This window comes from Rhinoderma darwinii, chromosome 1 (assembly GCF_050947455.1).
Source record: "Rhinoderma darwinii isolate aRhiDar2 chromosome 1, aRhiDar2.hap1, whole genome shotgun sequence".
NCBI lineage: Eukaryota > Metazoa > Chordata > Amphibia > Anura > Rhinodermatidae > Rhinoderma > Rhinoderma darwinii.
The window spans coordinates 428489487-428512996 of NC_134687.1; the positions used below are offsets into that span (position 1 = coordinate 428489487).

General features: G+C 43.1%; 1 protein-coding gene across 3 annotated transcripts in view; it reads left to right on the forward strand.

Moving 5' to 3' along the window:
- Positions 1-23510, forward strand: part of ACACB (acetyl-CoA carboxylase beta) — a 251264-nt gene that overhangs the window by 143268 nt on the left and 84486 nt on the right. For all 3 annotated transcript variants that reach the window (XM_075830496.1, XM_075830503.1, XM_075830512.1), the window contains 7 exons: positions 1399-1562; positions 3804-3954; positions 5879-5982; positions 7774-7855; positions 12686-12831; positions 21553-21703; positions 22356-22490. In XM_075830496.1, the coding sequence (XP_075686611.1) occupies positions 1399-1562; positions 3804-3954; positions 5879-5982; positions 7774-7855; positions 12686-12831; positions 21553-21703; positions 22356-22490 (933 nt within the window). The remainder of the gene's footprint in view (positions 1-1398; positions 1563-3803; positions 3955-5878; positions 5983-7773; positions 7856-12685; positions 12832-21552; positions 21704-22355; positions 22491-23510) is intronic.

The window sequence follows — 23510 nt, forward strand, 5'->3', positions numbered from 1 at the left end:
GAGCCTTAATGACCAAGCAATTTTTGTAGTTTTTTTCATTGTCTCATTCCAAGAGCAATAACTTTTTTTTACTTTTTCTTTGACATAGCCATATGAGGGCTTGGTATTTGTGGGACGGGTTTATATTTTTTAATTTCCCCATTTTAGGTTACATACTTGATGATTAACTTTTTTGGGTGGGGGGGTTTCGCAATTTTTCTTGCGTTTTAAATTTACGCCATGTACCGTGTGAAATAAAATTTTTAAAAGCCCTCAAAAAATTAATTTTTCTGTCGACGCAGTTGTATGAGGCCTTATTTCTTTGTAGGACCAGTTGTAGTTTTCATTGGTACAAATTACTTTTGTATTGCGTTTTTTGGGAGGCGGGATGAACAGAAGACAGCAATTTTTTTTACAGAGTTCACCGTTGGAGATAAATAACGTGAAATTAGTTCCCTGTTTGGGATAAATAACGGTATGTAATGGTTTGGGTCGTTACGACACAGCAATACCAATTATGTGTAGTTTGTTTTGTTTTTTTGGGGTTTTTACCGCGGCATCTAAGGGGTTTTATGACTACCTGCCATGGGTCAGCCACGCCAAGCTTATTACACAGCGCTGCACTGCTCTGTGGAATAAGGCCTTTTAATGAACGCCATGAAAAGGGTAAGGGCTTTTGAGGTATATATGAGTTTTTGATCACTTTATATTATTTTTTTGGGAGGCGGGATGAACAACAAACAAATTTCTGCCATTGTTATTTTTAGTTTTTTTTAAATAAGGTGATCATTTTATAGGTTGGGTTGTTATGAATGTGGCAATGCCAATTATGTGTAGATTTTTATTTTTTAATTTTTCTTCTATAATGTAGAATTTTGTAAGGGGCAAGGGCATTGTTTGGATGTTAGAGCAGGAGCTTGGTTGTTCTTAGACAGCAGAGCACTTGCTCCAGCCGGCATGGGAAGTGCAGCACTTATTCTAGAGTGCCGTAAAAACACAGCTCTCTATAATGAAAGCTTCTTAAAGGGGTTTTCCAGCTGATAAAAATTGATGAGTTGCGATTTCACAAGTATTGCATCCTATTCTCCCAGTCACTTCAATGGAAGAAAAGATTGCAATACCTGTGAATCGCCACTAAATGCGTGTCGAACATTCAAGGTGAGCAAGAAGAAATGAAGGGGAAGCAGCGCTCATACTAGCGCTGCGGCCCCTTCAAAACAGCTGATCGGTGGGGATCCCGGGAGTCGGACACCGGACCATCAGCCATTGATGGCCTATCCTGACGATAGGCCATCAATTTTTATCGGTTGTAAAACCCCTTTTAACGGCCGCCAGTGTGGCTTCATATTAATTTATGTACTATATTGATGTTCATTGTATCAGGCATGCCTTTAAAGCATTCTTTTTTGTTTTTTGCAGGGTTTCAAGCCCAGTTCAGGAACAGTTCAAGAGCTTAACTTCCGCAGCAGTAAGAACGTGTGGGGATACTTCAGTGTGGCAGCTGCTGGCGGCCTGCATGAATTTGCTGATTCTCAGTTTGGGCATTGCTTCTCCTGGGGAGAAAACCGTGAAGAGGCTATCTCGTTAGTAGTTCACTTAACTTAAATGATGAACAATGATGTCCAGCAAATTCTTGAAACATTTCCTTAGGCTTAACCCGTTAGTGACCGGCCCATCGTGTTTCTACGTCGGTCACTAACGGGCCTTATTCCGATGCCATATACTTTTTACGTCGCGGCATCGGAATAAGTAAACAGAGCAGGGAGCTGTCAAATCTCCCTGCTCTCAGCTGCCAGAGGTAGCTGAGGGCTAGGAGCGTCCCTGTTCTGCCGGGTGAGATCGATATTAGTATCGATCTCACCCGTTTAATCCCTCAGATGCGGTGCTCAATAGCGAGCACCGCATCTGAGTGGTTTTGGAGAGAGGGAGGGAGCTCCCTCTCTCCCCCACCGACACCCGGCGATACGATCGCAGAGTGTCTGTGTCTCCAATGGCAGTCGGGGGCCTAATAAAGGCCCCCAGGTCTGCCTGGAGCGAATGCCTGCTAGATCATGCCGCAGGCATGACCTAGCAGATGCCTGTCCGTTTTAAACGGACAGGCATAATAGACTGCAATACAGAAGTATTGCAGTGTATTATAATAGCGATCGCAGAATCGCATATTATAGTCCCCTAGTGGGACTAGTAAAAAAGTAAAAAAAAAAAGTTTAATAAAGTTAATAAAAAAAAAAATGAAAACCCACTTTTTCCCCTTACAAACTGCTTTACTATTAAAAAAAACAAAATAAAGTAAAAAAGTTACACATATTTGGTATCGCCGCGTCCGTAACGACCCCGACTATAAAGCTATTACATTACTTAACCCGCACAGAGAACGCTGTAAAAAATTAAATAAAAAACGACAGAAAAATTGCTGTTTTCTGTGAATCCTGACTTTAAAAAAATGTGATTAAAAAGTGATCAAAAAGTCGCATCTACTCCAAAATGGTACCAATAAAAACTACAAGTCGTCCCGCAAAAAAAAAAACCCTCATACAACCGCATCGGCGAAAAAATAACAACGTTACGGCTCTTCAAATATGGAGACACAAAAACAAATAATTTAGAAAATAAAGCGTTTTTACTGTGTAAAAGTAGTAAAACATACAAAAACTATACAAATTTGGTATCGTTGCAATCGTAACAACCAGCTGAATAAAGTTATTGTGTTATTTATACCACACGGTAAACGGCGTAGATTTAGGACGCAAAAAAGAGTGGCGAAATTTCAGATTTTTTTCTATTCCCCCCCAAAAAAAGTTATTAAAAGTTAATCAATAAATAATATGTACCTCAAAATGGTGCTATAAAAAAATACAACTTGTCCCGCAAAAAACAAGACCTTATACAGCTATGTCGACGCAAAAATAAAAAGGTTATAGCTCTTGGAATGCGACGATGGAAAAACGTAAAAAATAGCTTGGTCATTAAGGTCCAAAATAGGCTGGTCATTAAGGGGTTAAAATATTTAAATCTTCATCTGTTTTGGTATATTATAAATACAGTGTCAAGAGCAATATGGAATAATGTATGAAAAATGTAAAAGGTGTTCTAAGGTTACAGTGGAAAAATAGATCGGACTAAAAATGTCTACCTATTAATAATAGGTTACGACATATCTTCTTTCGCAGTTGTGACAAATCTAGAAACCCTGCTCCATTCAGATGAGAAAAGTTTGAAGCCTACGCAATCATGCTGGCTTTAAAGCGCTCTACTCGGCTATCTCATAGTGAGTCCCATAGAGAATGAATGGCATGGCCACCGTTCCATTTAAACTGGGCACTTGAGACACCTGTTCTCTTGATCGGCCGGGGCCCCAGCGGTGGCACCGCCAGCGTTCAAACACTTGTCATCTATCTTGTGTATAGGTGAGAAGTTGTTATTGTGAGACAACACTTTGGGTAGGGCATTTCATAGTTTAGCTACTCTAACTGTAAAGAACCGTTTCCTATATTGATGTCTGAATTTCCTTTCCTCCACACGTAAAGACTGTCCCCTGGTTCTTATAACAATTCTTGGAATGAATAAATCATGTGCCAGTTCTAAGGCGTCTTTTTTTTTTTTCCAAGCTGAACAAGCCCGATTTTTCTAGCCTCTCATTGTAAGAGAGACCTCTCATATCCTTTAATAATCAAGTCCCTTGCCTTTGAACCCTCTACAGCTTTTCTTATATACTTTTTACAATGTGAAGCCCAAAACTGAATCCTATATTTGAGATGTGGTCTTACAAGGGATTTATACTGGGGCAATATTACATGTTACATGATATTTTCTACATTTTACAGGAACATGGTTGTGGCTCTTAAAGAGCTATCTATAAGAGGAGATTTCAGGACGACAGTAGAATACCTCATCAGATTACTAGAGACCGAGAGCTTCCAAAATAATGACATTGACACTGGATGGCTGGATCACCTGATTGCTGAAAAAGTCCGGGTAAAGGCAACTTATTTTTCTCTAAATTGTTTCATGATCTTCTAGTATCTTAAAGCTATAATGGCTATGGGTTTTCCTAAGTCAGTTGTAAGGGTAGGTTGATATATATATATACAAATATATTAGAGAAAAACCTCACCTCTTTAGCAGTTTTTCTCATTAAAATAATTATGGGTATACGCCCCTGCTACTAGAAGGCAGAACTAGGTAGGTTTTGGCTCCACCCAAGCAGCCCATACCTTTCCCACATGCACTGGCTAAATCAGATTTTAGCTGAATGTCCATAGGGACCAGACGAGACCTGATAAGGACGTTGCCGCATCATAACTAGCATTCTCGTCACGCTGATCACATGGCCACAGCAAGTGTGCCGTGTGATCAAGAACTGGGCAACAGCTGTAATACACAGTTGCTTTAATGTTAACCGCTTGAATGCCGTGATTCCCCTTTGATTGCATCACCAGGAATTCCTGTGACGCGGTCGAGGAACACACTTATTATGGGCAGACAGCCTAAGGTCCATTGAAGGACCCCAGGGCTGTCTTACCATATTTCCAATAGGCTAATGTACTGACAAATAGATCTATAACAGTACACTAGAGTTAAAAAAATAATAATAATAATAATCCCCCTATGGGATAGAAAAAAATGAATTAATAAAATAAAACCGTAATGTACAAAAATAATCATTAACAAAACTACACACAAATGCACGTTTTTTTTATTGTTTACAATAAATACCTTTTATTAAATAGAAGTCCCAAAACATGATGTATAATACACATATTTGGTATTGTCACAACCTGCACAACAAATGTATGGCATTATTTTTGATTATCTGTGTATGCTGTTAAAAAACAAATAAACAATAACAACAAGAAAAACTGCAGCGGAACTGCTTATTTCTGCATTTTTGCCAAAAAAAAATATTTATATAAAGTAAACGATAATGTAAATGTACTAAAAAATGGCACCTACATAAAGTACAACTCGTCCCTCAAAAAACAAAGTTTTATACAACCTTGTCGAACAAAAAATAAAAATGTTAAAAATCTAGAAACTGTTCTGGTCCTCAAGGCCAAAATTGGCACAGTCCTTAGAGGCTATGTTCACCTGTTGTAAGCAAGGTGTTTTTTTTTTGTTTTTTTTTAATTTAATGAGTCTATTTTGTGTGTTTTAAGTACCTTTCAAAATCACTTTTATTAAAAAATGTTTTACTTTTTAAGATTCAGCTACTATGTATCCTGTATACATAGAAGCTGTATCGTTCTGTCTCAGCCGATTCAGTCAGTTCAGTTGAACTGACAGCTCTGCGGAGAGCTGCTCCTGCGTGTCTCTGACACACACGATTCAGCTAATAACGATCATAAGTTCATAACTTAAGATGTGATCTATATTAGCTGGATCCTGTGTGTCAGAGACAAGTATATAAAAAATTGTGCTGTTCAAGGGGATTATATGCTAAATATCGTGACCTGATTAAAAAGGAAAAGATAAAGTGACTGTCCTGTTGTCCGTGCTGAATCAACTCTTGCATTTTTTTCTTCTGTAAGATTTCTCTAGCGACTAAACTAACAAATGTTGCCATGTTTTTTCTACTATTATTTCTCCTCAATGGCAATATGGGCAAAGTGGTAGTCTAAGATTCAAGTCTGTTATTAGAGAGCAGAGTCTAAGTAAAATGTGTGGGCCAGCAAAGCTAGTGACATCACTCACCAGCTCCTCCTGACGACTGCTTTCTCTAGCAGCGGCCAGCAGAAAAGCCACAAGGGGAACTGGGCTAGATGGGTAATATTATAATTATTTTCCTTTTCACACCCACCATGCTATGGGGGGGGGGGGGGGTCCCAAAATGATTGCGACTGGACAGTCGACTGAAGAAGTTTGAGAGTGTAGTAAAAGTTTGTCTTTCTGTTTTAACAAGGCTGAGAAACCTGATACAATGCTTGGAGTGGTCTGTGGGTCTCTCAATGTTGCAGATGCCTTGTTTCAAACTTGTATGAACGAATTTCTTCACTCGTTAGAAAGGTAAAATATTGTTTTTATTTGTATTCTCTTGTGTTCCAATAGCAGCATGGGCAATCAATCATTTAGTCATCACAATTTTGTCTGATTTTTAAGCTTTCCACATAATGTATTCAAGGAAATACCCCATGTATCTTGCCAACCGTGTCTCCATGAGCTAAAAGTCACCATACACATTAGACGAATGTCGGCCAGCCCACCATTTAATGTTTATGGCATTGTTCCGACTCTCTTCCCTGGCGGTAGATGTCAGGGGAGAGAAGGACGGGGCAGTTGAATTTTAACATGCGTGATCTTTTTGCTTGTGAGTAGATAAGCTGCTGTCAGGGTACATGTGTATGGGGGAGTTGGTAGGAATAGCTGTTGGCCGAAGGTCGTGTTCATCACGTTTGCCTTCAGTTTGGTCTTTCCGTTCTTCTGTCCGATTAGAGGAACAGATGAACAGAAAGACAAACGCAAAGTAGCCTTTCTGTTTGCAATACCATTGATTTCAATGGTATTATTTTTCTTTCAGTTGTTTTTATTGCGTCCGTTCTGCTAGGAAACAAACGCTATTGTGCTGCGCTATTGTTTCCATAAACAGAAACCTAGCGGAACGGACACAAACTGAAACCAACTGAAATAAAAAAGAAATATTATTGGAATCGATGGTATTGTAAACGGAAACGCTACTTTCCGTTTGTCTTTTTGTTCCTCTGAATGAACAGATGAACGGAAAGCCCAAACTGAAGGTAAACGTGATGTGAACAGGGCCTAAAGTGTATGACCAGCTTAAAGGGATTCTCCCAGTATTAAATGTTGTTGCAGTATAATTCAGCATTAAACATGAATTGTTTTTTTCATTTACCTTATGTTCCAAAAATCTTCCAGTTGCAAGATATTTCCTTTACTTCGTTATAATGCCACCCCCTGGTGTTCAGTCTGTATATTAATGCGCACATACTCCTAGTGGGCTGAATGAGAGAGGACTCACATGCTCAGTTCCACACTCCAACTGCCACCAGCCAAAAGAAAATGTCTTCTCTGCCTGTCCGTAAAGAAGTAGAAAATAAGCTTTTATTCAGAAATACACTTAGATGGAGGGAGAGCCTGCATACAGCACTGCTTACAAACCGCGTGGAGCTCTCCCCTCTCCTGCTCATCCTCTCACTGTGGGTAAGCGGCAGGCTCTCCCTCTTCTTCACTTATATAGGGCTGTGCACTCACTCTAAAAAGACATGTAATGGGGACATTTGTAAAGCTTCTCATAGAGAGGAGGCAGAAGATCTGCCAATACAAGATATGACAGGGAGGGGGAGGAGCTGCAGCAGAAAGGACATGGCCCTGAGCTGCCAGCCTGAAAAAAATATAGCAGAGCAATGAATAGGGAGATCTCTGGAGCCATGTAGTATGCAGGGCTGATTCTAGAAAGAGATTGTCATCCACTATATTAGGTCTGATTTTCTTCTTTTTAAAAAAAAATTATTATTATTTCTGGGACAACCCCTTTAAAATCCTGTATATACAGTATAATAGATAGCAGAGTGCAGTTTGTAAACTATATTTGTTCTTGATACAGGTCCACAATTGTTAGCATTCCACAATTCGGACCATTTATTTTGAACAACACATCTTCTGCAAGGAAAGTGTATGTTTTGCCCATGTCATAGGTTTCTACCACCAGTCCTGTTAAATTTGCACTAGCCTGCCTGTGTATCTGAGTGGGGAAATGGCTATAAAAGTTTTGTAATGATGTATTTATTATTCATTCTTACTGTACATACACAATACTAATATTATAGTAATTATTTCCAGAGGTCAAGTCCTTCCTGCAGCCACACTACTTAACATTGTGGATGTAGAGCTGATCTCAGAGAGTGTAAAATACACTCTAAAGGTAAAACTCTTTTCTTTGTGTTTCTCTTTGGGATGCTGTGATTTACACAGAAATATGTATAAACTGTATTTTACATCACTAGCAGTCAGCAGTGAAATGCAAAACACGATATTACGAAATATTATATACACCGCATTCCAAATTATTATGCAAATGTTATTTTTCGCTGATTTTCCTAAATAGTCGATGCAAATGACAGTCAGTATAATCTTCAAGCCATCAACCGTTGGTGTATAATGCAAATTTTATTGAACAAATCTTCTAATGATAACAGATTTTTTTTTTTAGAAGTTAAAAAACTCAAAATGCACTGTTTCAAATTATTATGCACAACAGATCAAAACATTTTAACCCCTTAATGACAAGCCTATTTTAGACCTTAAAGAGGCTCTGTCACCAGATTCTGAAACCCCTATCTCCTATTGCATGTGATCGGCGCTGCAATGTAGATAACAGTAACATTTTTTTTTTTTTTTAAAAACATTCATTTTTGGCCAAGTTATGAGCTATTTTATATATATGCAAATGAGGTTTGAAATGGACAACTGGGCGTGTTTTTTTTCGTTATGTCCAACTGGGCGTGTTTTTTTTCGTTATGTCCAACTGGGCGTGTATTGTGGTTTTAACTGGGCGTGTTTACGTGTATGACGCTGACCAATTAGTGACCAGTTAATCAGTGGCCTACTTAATAATGTGGAACGTCCTTCTTAAGGGTATGTTCACACGATGAGAGGCATTTACGTGTGAAAAGACAGACTGTTTACAGCTGCCTCGTTTCACACGTAAATGCTCCTCCTCGTAATTTACGAGGCGTCTGAGACGCTCTGAGACGCTCGTAAATCTTGAGCTGTGCTTCATTGAGTTCAATGAAGAACAGCTCAAATTACGTGGCAAAGAAGTGCCCTGCACTTCTTTGCCGAGGCAGTCCATTTACGCGTCGTCGTTTGACAGCTGTCAAACGACGACGCGTAAATTACAGGTTGTCTGCACAGTACGTCGGCAAACCTATTCAAATGAATGGGCAGATGTTTGCCGACGTATTGCAGCCCTATTTTCAGGCGTAAAACGAGGCATAATACGCCTCGTTTACGTCTGAAAATAGGTTGTGTGAACCCAGCCTAAGTAGTTTTCCTTTGATTGGGCACACCTGGCAAACTAATTATCACAGGTGTCTGAGATTGATTACAATGATCCATAGAGCCCTAAGACACAATACCATCCATGAGTTTACTTGAAAAACTAATAATTAAATGTTTACTTTTGGTGTAATCTATAGACCCCCCAATATAACTGAGGAGATGGAAGTTCAGCTATATAAACAGATGGAGCGGGCTGCACAGGCGGGTACTGTAGTGATAATGGGAGATTTTAATTTCCGGGATATTAATTGGTGTCATGGTTCGGCTTCAACTGCAAAGGGGAGACATTTCCTCAACCTGTTGCAGGAAAATTTTATGGGCCAGTTTGTGGAAGACCCGACTAGAGGTGAAGCTCTGTTGGATCTGGTCATTTCTAATAATGCAGATCTTGTTGGGAATGTCAATGTTCGTGAAAACCTCGGTAACAGTGATCATAATATAGTTACATTTTACCTATACTGTAAAAAACAAACGCAGGCTGGGAGGGCAAAAACATTTAATTTTAAGAAAGCCAATTTCCCCAGGATGAGGGCTGCAATTCAGGATATGGACTGGGAAGAACTAATGTCAAATAATGGAACAAATGATAAATGGGAGATTTTCAAATCTACTTTGAGTTATTATAGTGCAAAATTTATTCCTACAGGTAATAAGTATAAACGACTCAAATTAAACCCCACATGGCTTATACCTTCTGTGAAAGGGGCAATACATGACAAAAAAAGGGCATTTAAAAAATACAAATCTGAGGGTACAGCTGTAGCCTTTGTAAAATATAAAGAACTTAATAAAATCTGTAAAAATGTAATAAAATTAGCAAAAATACAAAATGAAAGGCAGGTGGCCAAGGATAGTAAAACAAATCCTAAAAAATTCTTCAAGCATATAAATGCAAAAAAGCCAAGGTCTGAACATGTAGGACCCCTAGATAATGGTAATGGGGAGTTGATCACAGGGGATCAAGAGAAGGCAGAGTTACTAAATGGGTTCTTTAGCTCTGTATATACAACAGAAGAAAGAGCAGCTGATGTAGCCGCTGCCAGTGCTGTTAATATATCGGCTGATATACTGAATTGGATGAATGTAGAGATGGTCCAAGCTAAATTAAATAAAATAAATGTGCACAAGGCTCCGGGACCAGATGGGTTACACCCTAGAATTCTTAAAGAGCTTAGTTCAGTTATTTCTGTCCCCCTTTTCATAATATTCAGAGAATCTCTAGTGACTGGTATAGTGCCAAGGGACTGGCGCAGGGCAAATGTGGTGCCTATTTTCAAAAAGGGCTCTAGGTCTTCCCCGGGTAATTATAGACCAGTAAGCTTAACATCCATCGTGGGGAAAATTTTTGAGGGGCTATTGAGGGACTATATACAGGATTATGTGACAATAAATAGCATTATAAGTGACAGCCAGCACGGTTTTACTAAGGACAGAAGTTGTCAAACTAACCTAATCTGTTTTTATGAAGAGGTAAGCAAAAGTCTAGACAGAGGGGCCGCTGTGGATTTAGTGTTTTTGGACTTTGCAAAGGCATTTGACACTGTCCCCCATAGACGCCTAATGGGTAAATTACGGACTATAGGTTTAGAAAATATAGTTTGTAATTGGATTGAGAATTGGCTCAAGGACCGTATCCAGAGAGTTGTGGTCAATGATTCCTTCTCTGAATGGTCACCGGTTATAAGTGGTGTACCCCAGGGTTCAGTGCTGGGACCACTATTATTCAACTTATTTATTAATGATATAGAGGATGGGATTAATAGCACTATTTCTATTTTTGCAGATGACACCAAGCTATGTAATATAGTTCAGACTATGGAAGATGTTCATGAATTACAGGCAGATTTAAACAAACTAAGTGTTTGGGCGTCCACTTGGCAAATGAAGTTTAATGTAGATAAATGTAAAGTTATGCATCTGGGTACCAACAACCTGCATGCATCATATGTCCTAGGGGGAGCTACACTGGCGGATTCACTTGTTGAGAAGGATCTGGGTGTTCTTGTAAATCATAAACTCAATAACAGCATGCAGTGTCAATCAGCTGCTTCAAAGGCCAGCAAGATATTGTCGTGTATTAAAAGAGGCATGGACTCGCGGGACAGAGATGTAATATTGCCACTTTACAAAGCATTAGTGAGGCCCCATCTAGAATATGCAGTTCAGTTCTGGGCTCCAGTTCATAGAAAGGATGCCCTGGAGTTGGAAAAAATACAAAGAAGAGCAACGAAGCTAATAAGGGGCATGGAGAATTTAAGTTATGAGGAAAGGTTGAAAGAATTAAACCTATTTAGCCTTGAAAAAAGACGACTAAGGGGGGACATGATTAACTTATATAAATATATTAATGGCACATACAAAAAATATGGTGATATCCTGTTCCTTGTAAAACCCCCTCAAAAAACAAGGGGGCACTCCCTCCGTCTGGAGAAAAAAAGGTTCAAGCTGCAGAGGCGACAAGGCTTCTTTACAGTAAGAACGGTGAATTTATGGAATAGCCTACCGCAGGAGCTGGTCACAGCAGGGACAGTAGATGGCTTTAAAAAAGGGTTAGATAATTTCCTAGAACAAAAAAATATTAGCTCCTATGTGTAGTAATTTTTCCTTCCCTTTTCCCTTACCTTGGTTGAACTTGATGGACATGTGTCTTTTTTCAGCCGTACTAACTATGTAACTATGTAACTATGTAATGACACTTAAATCCAATGTGCATAATAATTTGGAACACGGTGTATGTGTAGTCTGTATTCTGCTCATGGATTTGCAGGCTGATTGTGGAAAATGGAAATTCCTGCAGCCCTGTAATCTTACTAGTACTTCACTCCTGTTTGCTGTGTGAGCAGTTGCCTAATCTAGAAACTTACCCTTTTAAGGCTCTGTTCACATCTGTGTTGGGGTCCCGTTCTGACGTTCTGTCGGAGCTTTCTGTCCGAGCGGCACCCTGAACAGACACAAACTGACACGAACGGAAACCAGAGGTTTCCATTTCCATCACCATTGATTTCAATGGTGACGGATCCGATGCCCATGGTTTGAGTTTGTGTCTGTTGTACACCGGACCCGTCGTTTTGCCGGAAGCAATAGCGGAGTCGACTACGCGTCACGTTAGTGTCAGTTTGTTTCTGTTCATGGTCCCGTTCTGACTGAAAGCTCAGACGGGACGTCAGAACGGGACCCCAACGCAGATGTGAACAGAGCCTTAACTGTAGGTTTTAGCTTTATTGAAGGTAGTCTTTTTTTTTTTTTTTTTGGAACTAAAATTAATACAAGATAAAATTTAGCAACAAATATATATTTTTACAGTACTTATTTATTAAACCTAAAAGTGGTAAAACACTTCATCAGGCGATCGTATGCCAAATTTTACTGTATTGAAAAGTGTTGTCAACTGCACTTTTCAATACAAGGGAATTGCACAAAAAAACAAAAAAAAACTATATAGACATACAGGTCTGGAACATAGGTTTAGCGGCAGACTTCAGATGTGCACAACGAACATATGCCCCGAACACATTGTGAACAGAGCATAAACTCTGTAATTTGAGGCAGGTGGGAGCATTGTGTATATATAGTCTTAATTTTAAATCTAATCTAATTTATGCAGAGTGAAGAAAACGGTGGAAACAATTATTGTTGAATGTAAAGCCCTTTATTTACACAGTGAATTTATCAATGTATTGCTTTAATGCAGGTCGCCCGACAGTCTCCCACTACCTATGTGATCATCATGAATAACTCTCACATAGAAATAGATGTTCATCGTTTGAGTGATGGAGGTTTGTTACTGTCTTATGATGGGAATAGCTACACCACCTATATGAAGGAAGAGGTAGACCGGTGAGTATGTCACATTGCCTAAAAATTGTGATCAGAACCGTTCTCTTACTTAAAGCTTGGCCACAGTTTATTTTAAAGCACATGTCTACCTTTGAACACCATCATAGAGTTTACATATTGATATAATATACATATATAAATTTCTCAATACATTACATTACTGTACTGGTACAGTACCATAGTTTAGAGCTGTATTCACAAGTCTACTGACTTCAGCCTAAAAAACTTCTTTGATTCCTCACTGACCCAATGTCTACATTGATTTCTCTGCAAATTTGCATTTAGGGAATTGGTCTATTTACACCAAACTTTGAAAAGCAATCTGGTGTAGAAAATAATAACTGTTCTCCTTTTTTATAGGAATTCATCTAAGCTGATAATGTATCTGATACTTGCTAGCCTTTACCAATTATAATCAGCAGCTCTATAATACTTGGGATCCGTCCAAGTAAAGCAATGTATTTATAGAGTTACTCAACTTTTAATGTAGATTATAGCAAAACACAGTAAAATGGTGATAAAAGGTGGACATATCCTTTAACCACTTCCTGACCAGGCGCTTTACCCCCTTCCTGACCAGGCCCATTTTTACATTTTAGCCATGTGCCAATTCAAAAGCAAATTGTTCTATTATTTTTCCAACCTACATGTATTTGGTCTGTTTTTTCTCTGAACATATTGGCCTTCCATATTGTATAAAAAAATAGATATATTTAACTTTTTTTTAAAATATGGAAGGAAAAATAATGTGAATGTGTGATTTTAGGTGATTTTTTTTTTTACATCTGGTGCATGCCACTGGGTAAACACACCTGAATACATATTTGCCAAATTCTGCCGGCTTCAAATATGTGTGCATTTCTTACACGATGGGCGCAAGGTGGCGCTTACAATGAATGGTGCGCAAATTGGCTTTTAGAATTTTTTTTTACGGAGCTCGTTCCCTGACACCATACAACCATTACAGATGTTGTGACGTTTCCAGTCCAAAAAACTGTCCTCAGGATAGGCCATCAATATATAATCGGTCAGGGTCCGACACACGGCACCCCCGTCGATCGGCTGTTTTAAAGGGGCCACAGTTCTCGTACGAGCGCTGCTTCCCCTTCATTTCCATTACTGCTCACACTGTGAATCACGGACACACTTGTAGCGGCAGTTCAGTTTTACAGCCTTCTCCCATTCAAGTGTATACTGTAAGGCTGGATTCACACGAGCACATTACGTCCGTAAAGGACGGACGTATTTCGGCCGCAAGTCCCGGACCGAACACACTGCAGGGAGCCGAGCTCCTAGCATCATACTTATGTACGATACTAGGAGTCCCTGCCTCTCCGTGGAACTACTGTCCCGTACTGAAAACATGATTACAGTACGGGACAGTTGTCTTGCAGCGAGGCAGGGACTCCTAGCATTTCAGGCCCAGCTGATTTTAATTTAGGAATGACCTGATAAGTGTTCCTGCTCCTGCTTGTACTCTCAGTTGGCCACTGGGGGCGCATGGCAAGGTGAGCTCATTTCCATCTGTTCACATGTTGTGGTGCTGTGTGGTGGTGTCTGTTGCTGTAGTGCTGCACTTGTGGGGGGACGTGGCCCAGAGCCAAGGAGGCTTGGCATGGTCTGAAGGCATGGGTGCTTCTGGGCCCCTGGGTTGCTCCCTCTGCAGGAGCGGCGCTGCGGTGGCGGTAGCCGCCATGCGGTGCTGCAACCGTTAGAGTAGGGACCCACTTTCAGAGGTCGCCGTGAAGTGGCAAGTGGGCTTGCATACAATTTGATCAAAATGTTACAAAGAACCTCGTTCATATTTATATATTTTGCCTAGCCGCAATTGATCATTGTATACTGTGGATGTGCGGTCCATGTCTTTTCTCTCCCCTTGGACATTATTATACAGAGTCTATCCCCTCTGTTTTTTTGTTTTACTTGGTACCAGCACTCCACATTTCAGGCCCAGCTGATTTTAATTTAGGAATGACCTGATAAGTGTTCCTGCTCCTGCTTGTACTCTCAGTTGGCCACTGGGGGCGCATGGCAAGGTGAGCTCATTTCCATCTGTTCACATGTTGTGGTGCTGTGTGGTGGTGTCTGTTGCTGTAGTGCTGCACTTGTGGGGGGACGTGGCCCAGAGCCAAGGAGGCTTGGCATGGTCTGAAGGCATGGGTGCTTCTGGGCCCCTGGGTTGCTCCCTCTGCAGGAGCGGCGCTGCGGTGGCGGTAGCCGCCATGCGGTGCTGCAACCGTTAGAGTAGGGACCCACTTTCAGAGGTCGCCGTGAAGTGGCAAGTGGGCTTGCATACAATTTGATCAAAATGTTACAAAGAACCTCGTTCATATTTATATATTTTGCCTAGCCGCAATTGATCATTGTATACTGTGGATGTGCGGTCCATGTCTTTTCTCTCCCCTTGGACATTATTATACAGAGTCTATCCCCTCTGTTTTTTTGTTTTACTTGGTACCAGCACTCCACATTTCAGGCCCAGCTGATTTTAATTTAGGAATGACCTGATAAGTGTTCCTGCTCCTGCTTGTACTCTCAGTTGGCCACTGGGGGCGCATGGCAAGGTGAGCTCATTTCCATCTGTTCACATGTTGTGGTGCTGTGTGGTGGTGTCTGTTGCTGTAGTGCTGCACTTGTGGGGGGACGTGGCCCAGAGCCAAGGAGGCTTGGCATGGTCTGAAGGCATGGGTGCTTCTGGGCCCCTGGGTTGCTCCCTCTGCAGGAGCGGCGCTGCGGTGGCGGTAGCCGCCATGCGGTGCTGCAACCGTTAGAGTAGGGACCCACTTTCAGAGGTCGCCGTGAAGTGGCAAGTGGGCTTGCATACAATTTGATCAAAATGTTACAAAGAACCTCGTTCATATTTATATATTTTGCCTAGCCGCAATTGATCATTGTATACTGTGGATGTGCGGTCCATGTCTTTTCTCTCCCCTTGGACATTATTATACAGAGTCTATCCCCTCTGTTTTTTTGTTTTACTTGGTACCAGCACTCCACATTTCAGGCCCAGCTGATTTTAATTTAGGAATGACCTGATAAGTGTTCCTGCTCCTGCTTGTACTCTCAGTTGGCCACTGGGGGCGCATGGCAAGGTGAGCTCATTTCCATCTGTTCACATGTTGTGGTGCTGTGTGGTGGTGTCTGTTGCTGTAGTGCTGCACTTGTGGGGGGACGTGGCCCAGAGCCAAGGAGGCTTGGCATGGTCTGAAGGCATGGGTGCTTCTGGGCCCCTGGGTTGCTCCCTCTGCAGGAGCGGCGCTGCGGTGGCGGTAGCCGCCATGCGGTGCTGCAACCGTTAGAGTAGGGACCCACTTTCAGAGGTCGCCGTGAAGTGGCAAGTGGGCTTGCATACAATTTGATCAAAATGTTACAAAGAACCTCGTTCATATTTATATATTTTGCCTAGCCGCAATTGATCATTGTATACTGTGGATGTGCGGTCCATGTCTTTTCTCTCCCCTTGGACATTATTATACAGAGTCTATCCCCTCTGTTTTTTTGTTTTACTTGGTACCAGCACTCCACATTTCAGGCCCAGCTGATTTTAATTTAGGAATGACCTGATAAGTGTTCCTGCTCCTGCTTGTACTCTCAGTTGGCCACTGGGGGCGCATGGCAAGGTGAGCTCATTTCCATCTGTTCACATGTTGTGGTGCTGTGTGGTGGTGTCTGTTGCTGTAGTGCTGCACTTGTGGGGGGACGTGGCCCAGAGCCAAGGAGGCTTGGCATGGTCTGAAGGCATGGGTGCTTCTGGGCCCCTGGGTTGCTCCCTCTGCAGGAGCGGCGCTGCGGTGGCGGTAGCCGCCATGCGGTGCTGCAACCGTTAGAGTAGGGACCCACTTTCAGAGGTCGCCGTGAAGTGGCAAGTGGGCTTGCATACAATTTGATCAAAATGTTACAAAGAACCTCGTTCATATTTATATATTTTGCCTAGCCGCAATTGATCATTGTATACTGTGGATGTGCGGTCCATGTCTTTTCTCTCCCCTTGGACATTATTATACAGAGTCTATCCCCTCTGTTTTTTTGTTTTACTTGGTACCAGCACTCCACATTTCAGGCCCAGCTGATTTTAATTTAGGAATGACCTGATAAGTGTTCCTGCTCCTGCTTGTACTCTCAGTTGGCCACTGGGGGCGCATGGCAAGGTGAGCTCATTTCCATCTGTTCACATGTTGTGGTGCTGTGTGGTGGTGTCTGTTGCTGTAGTGCTGCACTTGTGGGGGGACGTGGCCCAGAGCCAAGGAGGCTTGGCATGGTCTGAAGGCATGGGTGCTTCTGGGCCCCTGGGTTGCTCCCTCTGCAGGAGCGGCGCTGCGGTGGCGGTAGCCGCCATGCGGTGCTGCAACCGTTAGAGTAGGGACCCACTTTCAGAGGTCGCCGTGAAGTGGCAAGTGGGCTTGCATACAATTTGATCAAAATGTTACAAAGAACCTCGTTCATATTTATATATTTTGCCTAGCCGCAATTGATCATTGTATACTGTGGATGTGCGGTCCATGTCTTTTCTCTCCCCTTGGACATTATTATACAGAGTCTATCCCCTCTGTTTTTTTGTTTTACTTGGTACCAGCACTCCACATTTCAGGCCCAGCTGATTTTAATTTAGGAATGACCTGATAAGTGTTCCTGCTCCTGCTTGTACTCTCAGTTGGCCACTGGGGGCGCATGGCAAGGTGAGCTCATTTCCATCTGTTCACATGTTGTGGTGCTGTGTGGTGGTGTCTGTTGCTGTAGTGCTGCACTTGTGGGGGGACGTGGCCCAGAGCCAAGGAGGCTTGGCATGGTCTGAAGGCATGGGTGCTTCTGGGCCCCTGGGTTGCTCCCTCTGCAGGAGCGGCGCTGCGGTGGCGGTAGCCGCCATGCGGTGCTGCAACCGTTAGAGTAGGGACCCACTTTCAGAGGTCGCCGTGAAGTGGCAAGTGGGCTTGCATACAATTTGATCAAAATGTTACAAAGAACCTCGTTCATATTTATATATTTTGCCTAGCCGCAATTGATCATTGTATACTGTGGATGTGCGGTCCATGTCTTTTCTCTCCCCTTGGACATTATTATACAGAGTCTATCCCCTCTGTTTTTTTGTTTTACTTGGTACCAGCACTCCACATTTCAGGCCCAGCTGATTTTAATTTAGGAATGACCTGATAAGTGTTCCTGCTCCTGCTTGTACTCTCAGTTGGCCACTGGGGGCGCATGGCAAGGTGAGCTCATTTCCATCTGTTCACATGTTGTGGTGCTGTGTGGTGGTGTCTGTTGCTGTAGTGCTGCACTTGTGGGGGGACGTGGCCCAGAGCCAAGGAGGCTTGGCATGGTCTGAAGGCATGGGTGCTTCTGGGCCCCTGGGTTGCTCCCTCTGCAGGAGCGGCGCTGCGGTGGCGGTAGCCGCCATGCGGTGCTGCAACCGTTAGAGTAGGGACCCACTTTCAGAGGTCGCCGTGAAGTGGCAAGTGGGCTTGCATACAATTTGATCAAAATGTTACAAAGAACCTCGTTCATATTTATATATTTTGCCTAGCCGCAATTGATCATTGTATACTGTGGATGTGCGGTCCATGTCTTTTCTCTCCCCTTGGACATTATTATACAGAGTCTATCCCCTCTGTTTTTTTGTTTTACTTGGTACCAGCACTCCACATTTCAGGCCCAGCTGATTTTAATTTAGGAATGACCTGATAAGTGTTCCTGCTCCTGCTTGTACTCTCAGTTGGCCACTGGGGGCGCATGGCAAGGTGAGCTCATTTCCATCTGTTCACATGTTGTGGTGCTGTGTGGTGGTGTCTGTTGCTGTAGTGCTGCACTTGTGGGGGGACGTGGCCCAGAGCCAAGGAGGCTTGGCATGGTCTGAAGGCATGGGTGCTTCTGGGCCCCTGGGTTGCTCCCTCTGCAGGAGCGGCGCTGCGGTGGCGGTAGCCGCCATGCGGTGCTGCAACCGTTAGAGTAGGGACCCACTTTCAGAGGTCGCCGTGAAGTGGCAAGTGGGCTTGCATACAATTTGATCAAAATGTTACAAAGAACCTCGTTCATATTTATATATTTTGCCTAGCCGCAATTGATCATTGTATACTGTGGATGTGCGGTCCATGTCTTTTCTCTCCCCTTGGACATTATTATACAGAGTCTATCCCCTCTGTTTTTTTGTTTTACTTGGTACCAGCACTCCACATTTCAGGCCCAGCTGATTTTAATTTAGGAATGACCTGATAAGTGTTCCTGCTCCTGCTTGTACTCTCAGTTGGCCACTGGGGGCGCATGGCAAGGTGAGCTCATTTCCATCTGTTCACATGTTGTGGTGCTGTGTGGTGGTGTCTGTTGCTGTAGTGCTGCACTTGTGGGGGGACGTGGCCCAGAGCCAAGGAGGCTTGGCATGGTCTGAAGGCATGGGTGCTTCTGGGCCCCTGGGTTGCTCCCTCTGCAGGAGCGGCGCTGCGGTGGCGGTAGCCGCCATGCGGTGCTGCAACCGTTAGAGTAGGGACCCACTTTCAGAGGTCGCCGTGAAGTGGCAAGTGGGCTTGCATACAATTTGATCAAAATGTTACAAAGAACCTCGTTCATATTTATATATTTTGCCTAGCCGCAATTGATCATTGTATACTGTGGATGTGCGGTCCATGTCTTTTCTCTCCCCTTGGCCATTACGGATGTAATGTGCTCGTGTGAATCCAGCCTAATACTTTGAACCGCCGCTACAAGTGTTTCCGCTATTCAAAGTGTGAGCAGTAAAGGAAATGAAGAGGAAGCGACGTTCGTACGAGCATCGCGACCTCTTCAAAACAGCTGGGCTGCGGGGAGACGGGCCACCACCGACACCATACAACCATTACAGATGTGACGTTTCCAGTCCACAAAATCTGGTGGCCTATCCTCAGGATAGGCCATCAATATATAATAGGTCAGGGTCTGACACACGGCACCCCCGTTGATCAGCTGTTTTAAAGGGGCCACAGTTCTCGTACGAGCGCTGCTTCCCCTTCATTTCCATTACTGCTCACACTGTGAATCACGGACACACTTGTAGCGGCAGTTCAGTTTTACAGCCTTCTCCCATTCAAGTGTATACTGTAATACTGTGAACCGCCGCTAAAAGTGTGTCTGTGATTCACAGTGTGAGCAGTAAAGGAAATTAAGGGGAAGTGACGATCGTACGAGCTGGGCTGTGGGGAGACGGGCCACCACCGATCAGATATTGATGGCTAAAGCTCTATTCACACGAGAGGGTCCGTAGGTAGGCCATCAATTTTTGTGGATTGGAAAACACCTTTGACACCCCAAAAATAATTATTTTATGGAAAATGGACCTCAAGATATTAATTTAACAGATCAAAGATTTTAAAATCTGCCGTGTAAAATGTCTGCAGCATGCAGATGAGTTTTGTAAAATCTCATCTATTTGCCTTGTACTGTAATCCGCTGCAGACTTTTCTGCGCAAAGCCGCAGGTAAAATTTACAATGAATCCGCCATATCTAACGTCACCCTAAGGCCTAGTTCACACAGAGTTTTTTGGCGCTAATTTTGACGTGGAAACCACGTCGGAATCAGTGCCAATGTAAGGCCAAAATTTTTGTTTTTTCCCAGGCGGTTGGGAGGCAGAAAAAGCGTTTTATGCCTGCGGTCCTCAATCTCATCGGGCAAATAACACGGCATAAAAGTGCAGCCAGGTCAAAATCAGAGGAAGATTTTTTTCTGACTGCAAAATACTCTGTGTGAGTTACATGGTGACTTTGGCCACGACACAGGTTGTCCGACAATGTCAATGTCAATGTGGTTGCGTTATGACCTGCAAGTAACTGCGACACGACAGTTTGGATTTCTTGTAAATGTCATGTCGTGGCAACTTGCGCTTTGCGACACAACCACATTTACTTTTGTTATATGCAATGTAGCCTATGGGACATAGCGACATAGTGTCGTGCGTGGCCAAAGTTGCCGTGTAGCAGATAGACAAATTTATTTATAGGGAAAATTTTTATTGAAATAAAACAAGTGTGTTTTTTTTTTTTTTTTTTTACATTACATTATTCTTCTCCCTCTCTGGCAGTCTGCCAGAGAGGTAGAAGATGCAACTGGTGATTGCTGTAACAGGCTGTCACAGCGATCACTTGACCAGAGACCACTCTGAAGCTCGGTGATACAGCTGTCTGCTCCTTACCGTCGGCACGCATGTGACCGCTGTGACAAGCTGTCACAGTGTTCACATAGCTGAGCTCCTTGCCGTCGGCGCGCAAGCGCTGCTGGGAGGAGCAGTGTGATTGCTGTGATAGGCTGTCACAGCGATCACATGAACGGAGACCACACTGCGTGGTCTCCGGGTGAAGGCTCCGTGATATCAGCGGTCTCTAGACAGCTGTATCACAGAGCTCCTCACAGTCGGCGCGTAAGCGCTGCTGTTAGGAGCAATGTGATCGTTGTGACAGGTTGTCACAACGATCACATGACCGGAGGCCACGCTGAGTGGTCTCCGGTTAAAGTTCCATGATACAGCTGTATCACGGAGCTAAATTCCACCGGGGAGCGGCAACCCTGCTAACTCAGCAGGACGTTCTGGAACGGCCCTGCAGAGTTAATTGCGTACCGCCCGGACGTTTATAGTCTATGGGCGGTCCACAAGTGGTTAAACATTGCTATGAAAATGTTATTTACATTCACTGTTCACTATATAATATATAAATTCAGTTTTTTTTCACATGAACAAATATTTTTTTACATTTTATACTTGCAGCTATCGTATCACAATTGGTAACAAGACCTGTGTTTTTGAAAAGGAAAAAGACCCAACTGTACTGCGATCACCTTCGACTGGCAAATTACTTCAGTATACAGTGGAGGATGGGTCACATGTCAGTGCAGGAAATTGCTTTGCAGAGATAGAGGTATTTTTCTACACTACGCTTTTTTTTTTTTTTTTCTCTTGCTGTTTTTGTCTTAGATTGTTTGACCAATGATGATGGTCTAGGATAAAAAATAAATACAGGCTGAGATTTCATCTAAGAAATGTTAGAGAATAGTAAGGCTATGTTCACACGGAGTATTTTGAGGGAGGAATATCTGCCTCAAAATTCCGTTTGGAACTTTGAGGCAGATATTCCTCTCCCTGCACGCCGATTTTCGCGGCAATTATCGTGCCGTTTTTCGCCCGCGGCCATTGAGCGCCGCGGGCATAAAACAGCGAGATATACGCTTTCTCCTGCCTCCCATTGAAGTCAATGGGAGGTCGGAGGCGGAAGCGCCCGAAGATAGGGCATGTCGCTTCTTTTTCCCGCGAGGCAGTTTTACTGCTCGCGGGAAAAAGACGCCGACGCCTCCCATTGAAATCAATGGGAGGCGTTCTCGGGCCGTTTCTGCCGAGTTTTGCGACGCGGTTTCCGCGTCAAAAAACTCGGCAAAATACCCCGTGTGAACATAGCCTTAAAGTTGAAAGCAAATCAAAAACATAGAAAGATGTAAGAACCTTGTTTTTTTATTTGCTACATCCATGTACTGTAAATGGTATTGTCACAAAATGTATCAATGGATGTTTTGCAGGTAATGAAGATGGTCATGACATTACTAGTACAGGAGCCTGGTCACATTCGTTATGTGAAGCGTCCCGGAGCTGTCCTAGAATCTGGCTGTATTATGGCCCGTATTGATTTGGATGACCCATCAAAAGTTAATCAAGTAAGTAATAAGTGCTGTGTCAAGATGTTTGTACCCGTATGTTAACTGAGCTGTTCCTGTCTATGCTATTTGAGAATTTTCTTATTCGTTTTATTGAGGGACACAGACCGTGAGTATATGCTGTTGCTACTAGGATACGTGACACTAAGAATAAGTGTGGGCCCCTCCTACAGGATATACCCTTTCTACAGACACTGAGCTAATTTAGTCTTAGCTTAGTGTCCGTAGGGAGAGGACACCCCTGTCTTTACTCTATTTTTCTATGTTACATTTCTTCTCTTTCTCTCTTCTAGCTGGGAAATCGGTGACGCTGTACCCTTTTTTTTTACCCATTTAACAGTGGGCGTTCTGTGTTTACCTCACTGCCCCGTTGTCCTGCTGCGAAGTGAAAACAAGCACATGCTCCTGTGTCTGCTGGTCCCTTGCCTTTGGGAGTAAAGCTGGCTGAATCAATGGGGGAAGGAATATTGCAAGATACCCCCCCAGACGCAACATGCGGGCATGTCGCGCGGCTGACACATTTTTGCCACATCTCCTATACATAGAACAGATGCTCCATGCGCCATATTTTCTATCCCACGCATCCCGGCGGGCTCGGTGCAGGTGCACCTTAGTGCCTCTTTCACGTCTCCATCTCTTGGCAACCATTTTTCACTAATCCCGGTCACCATTTTCTGCCCTTTTTCTCCTGCTTTTTAGAGGTGTGGTTTCCGACATCTGGTCATCCTTCGTAATTGGTGCACAGTTACCACGTGACTGCTAGCACCCAATCTTAGCATGGAAGGGGCTGGTCTTCTCCTCTTGCTCTCTACTCTCCTTCAGTCAGCATGGACGAGCCGGTGACACAGCACACAGGACTTTCTGCTGGGAGCTGCTGCGGTGTTGGTGCCAGGATCGCACTACACTCACTGGAATCAGGTAGGATCTGCCCTTAGGGTCTGTAGAGAGGGCCTGAGGGAAAATAGATGCCTGAGACAGTTTAATTGCAGTCAGGAAGCCGTCTCCCTAGCAGGTCCTAGG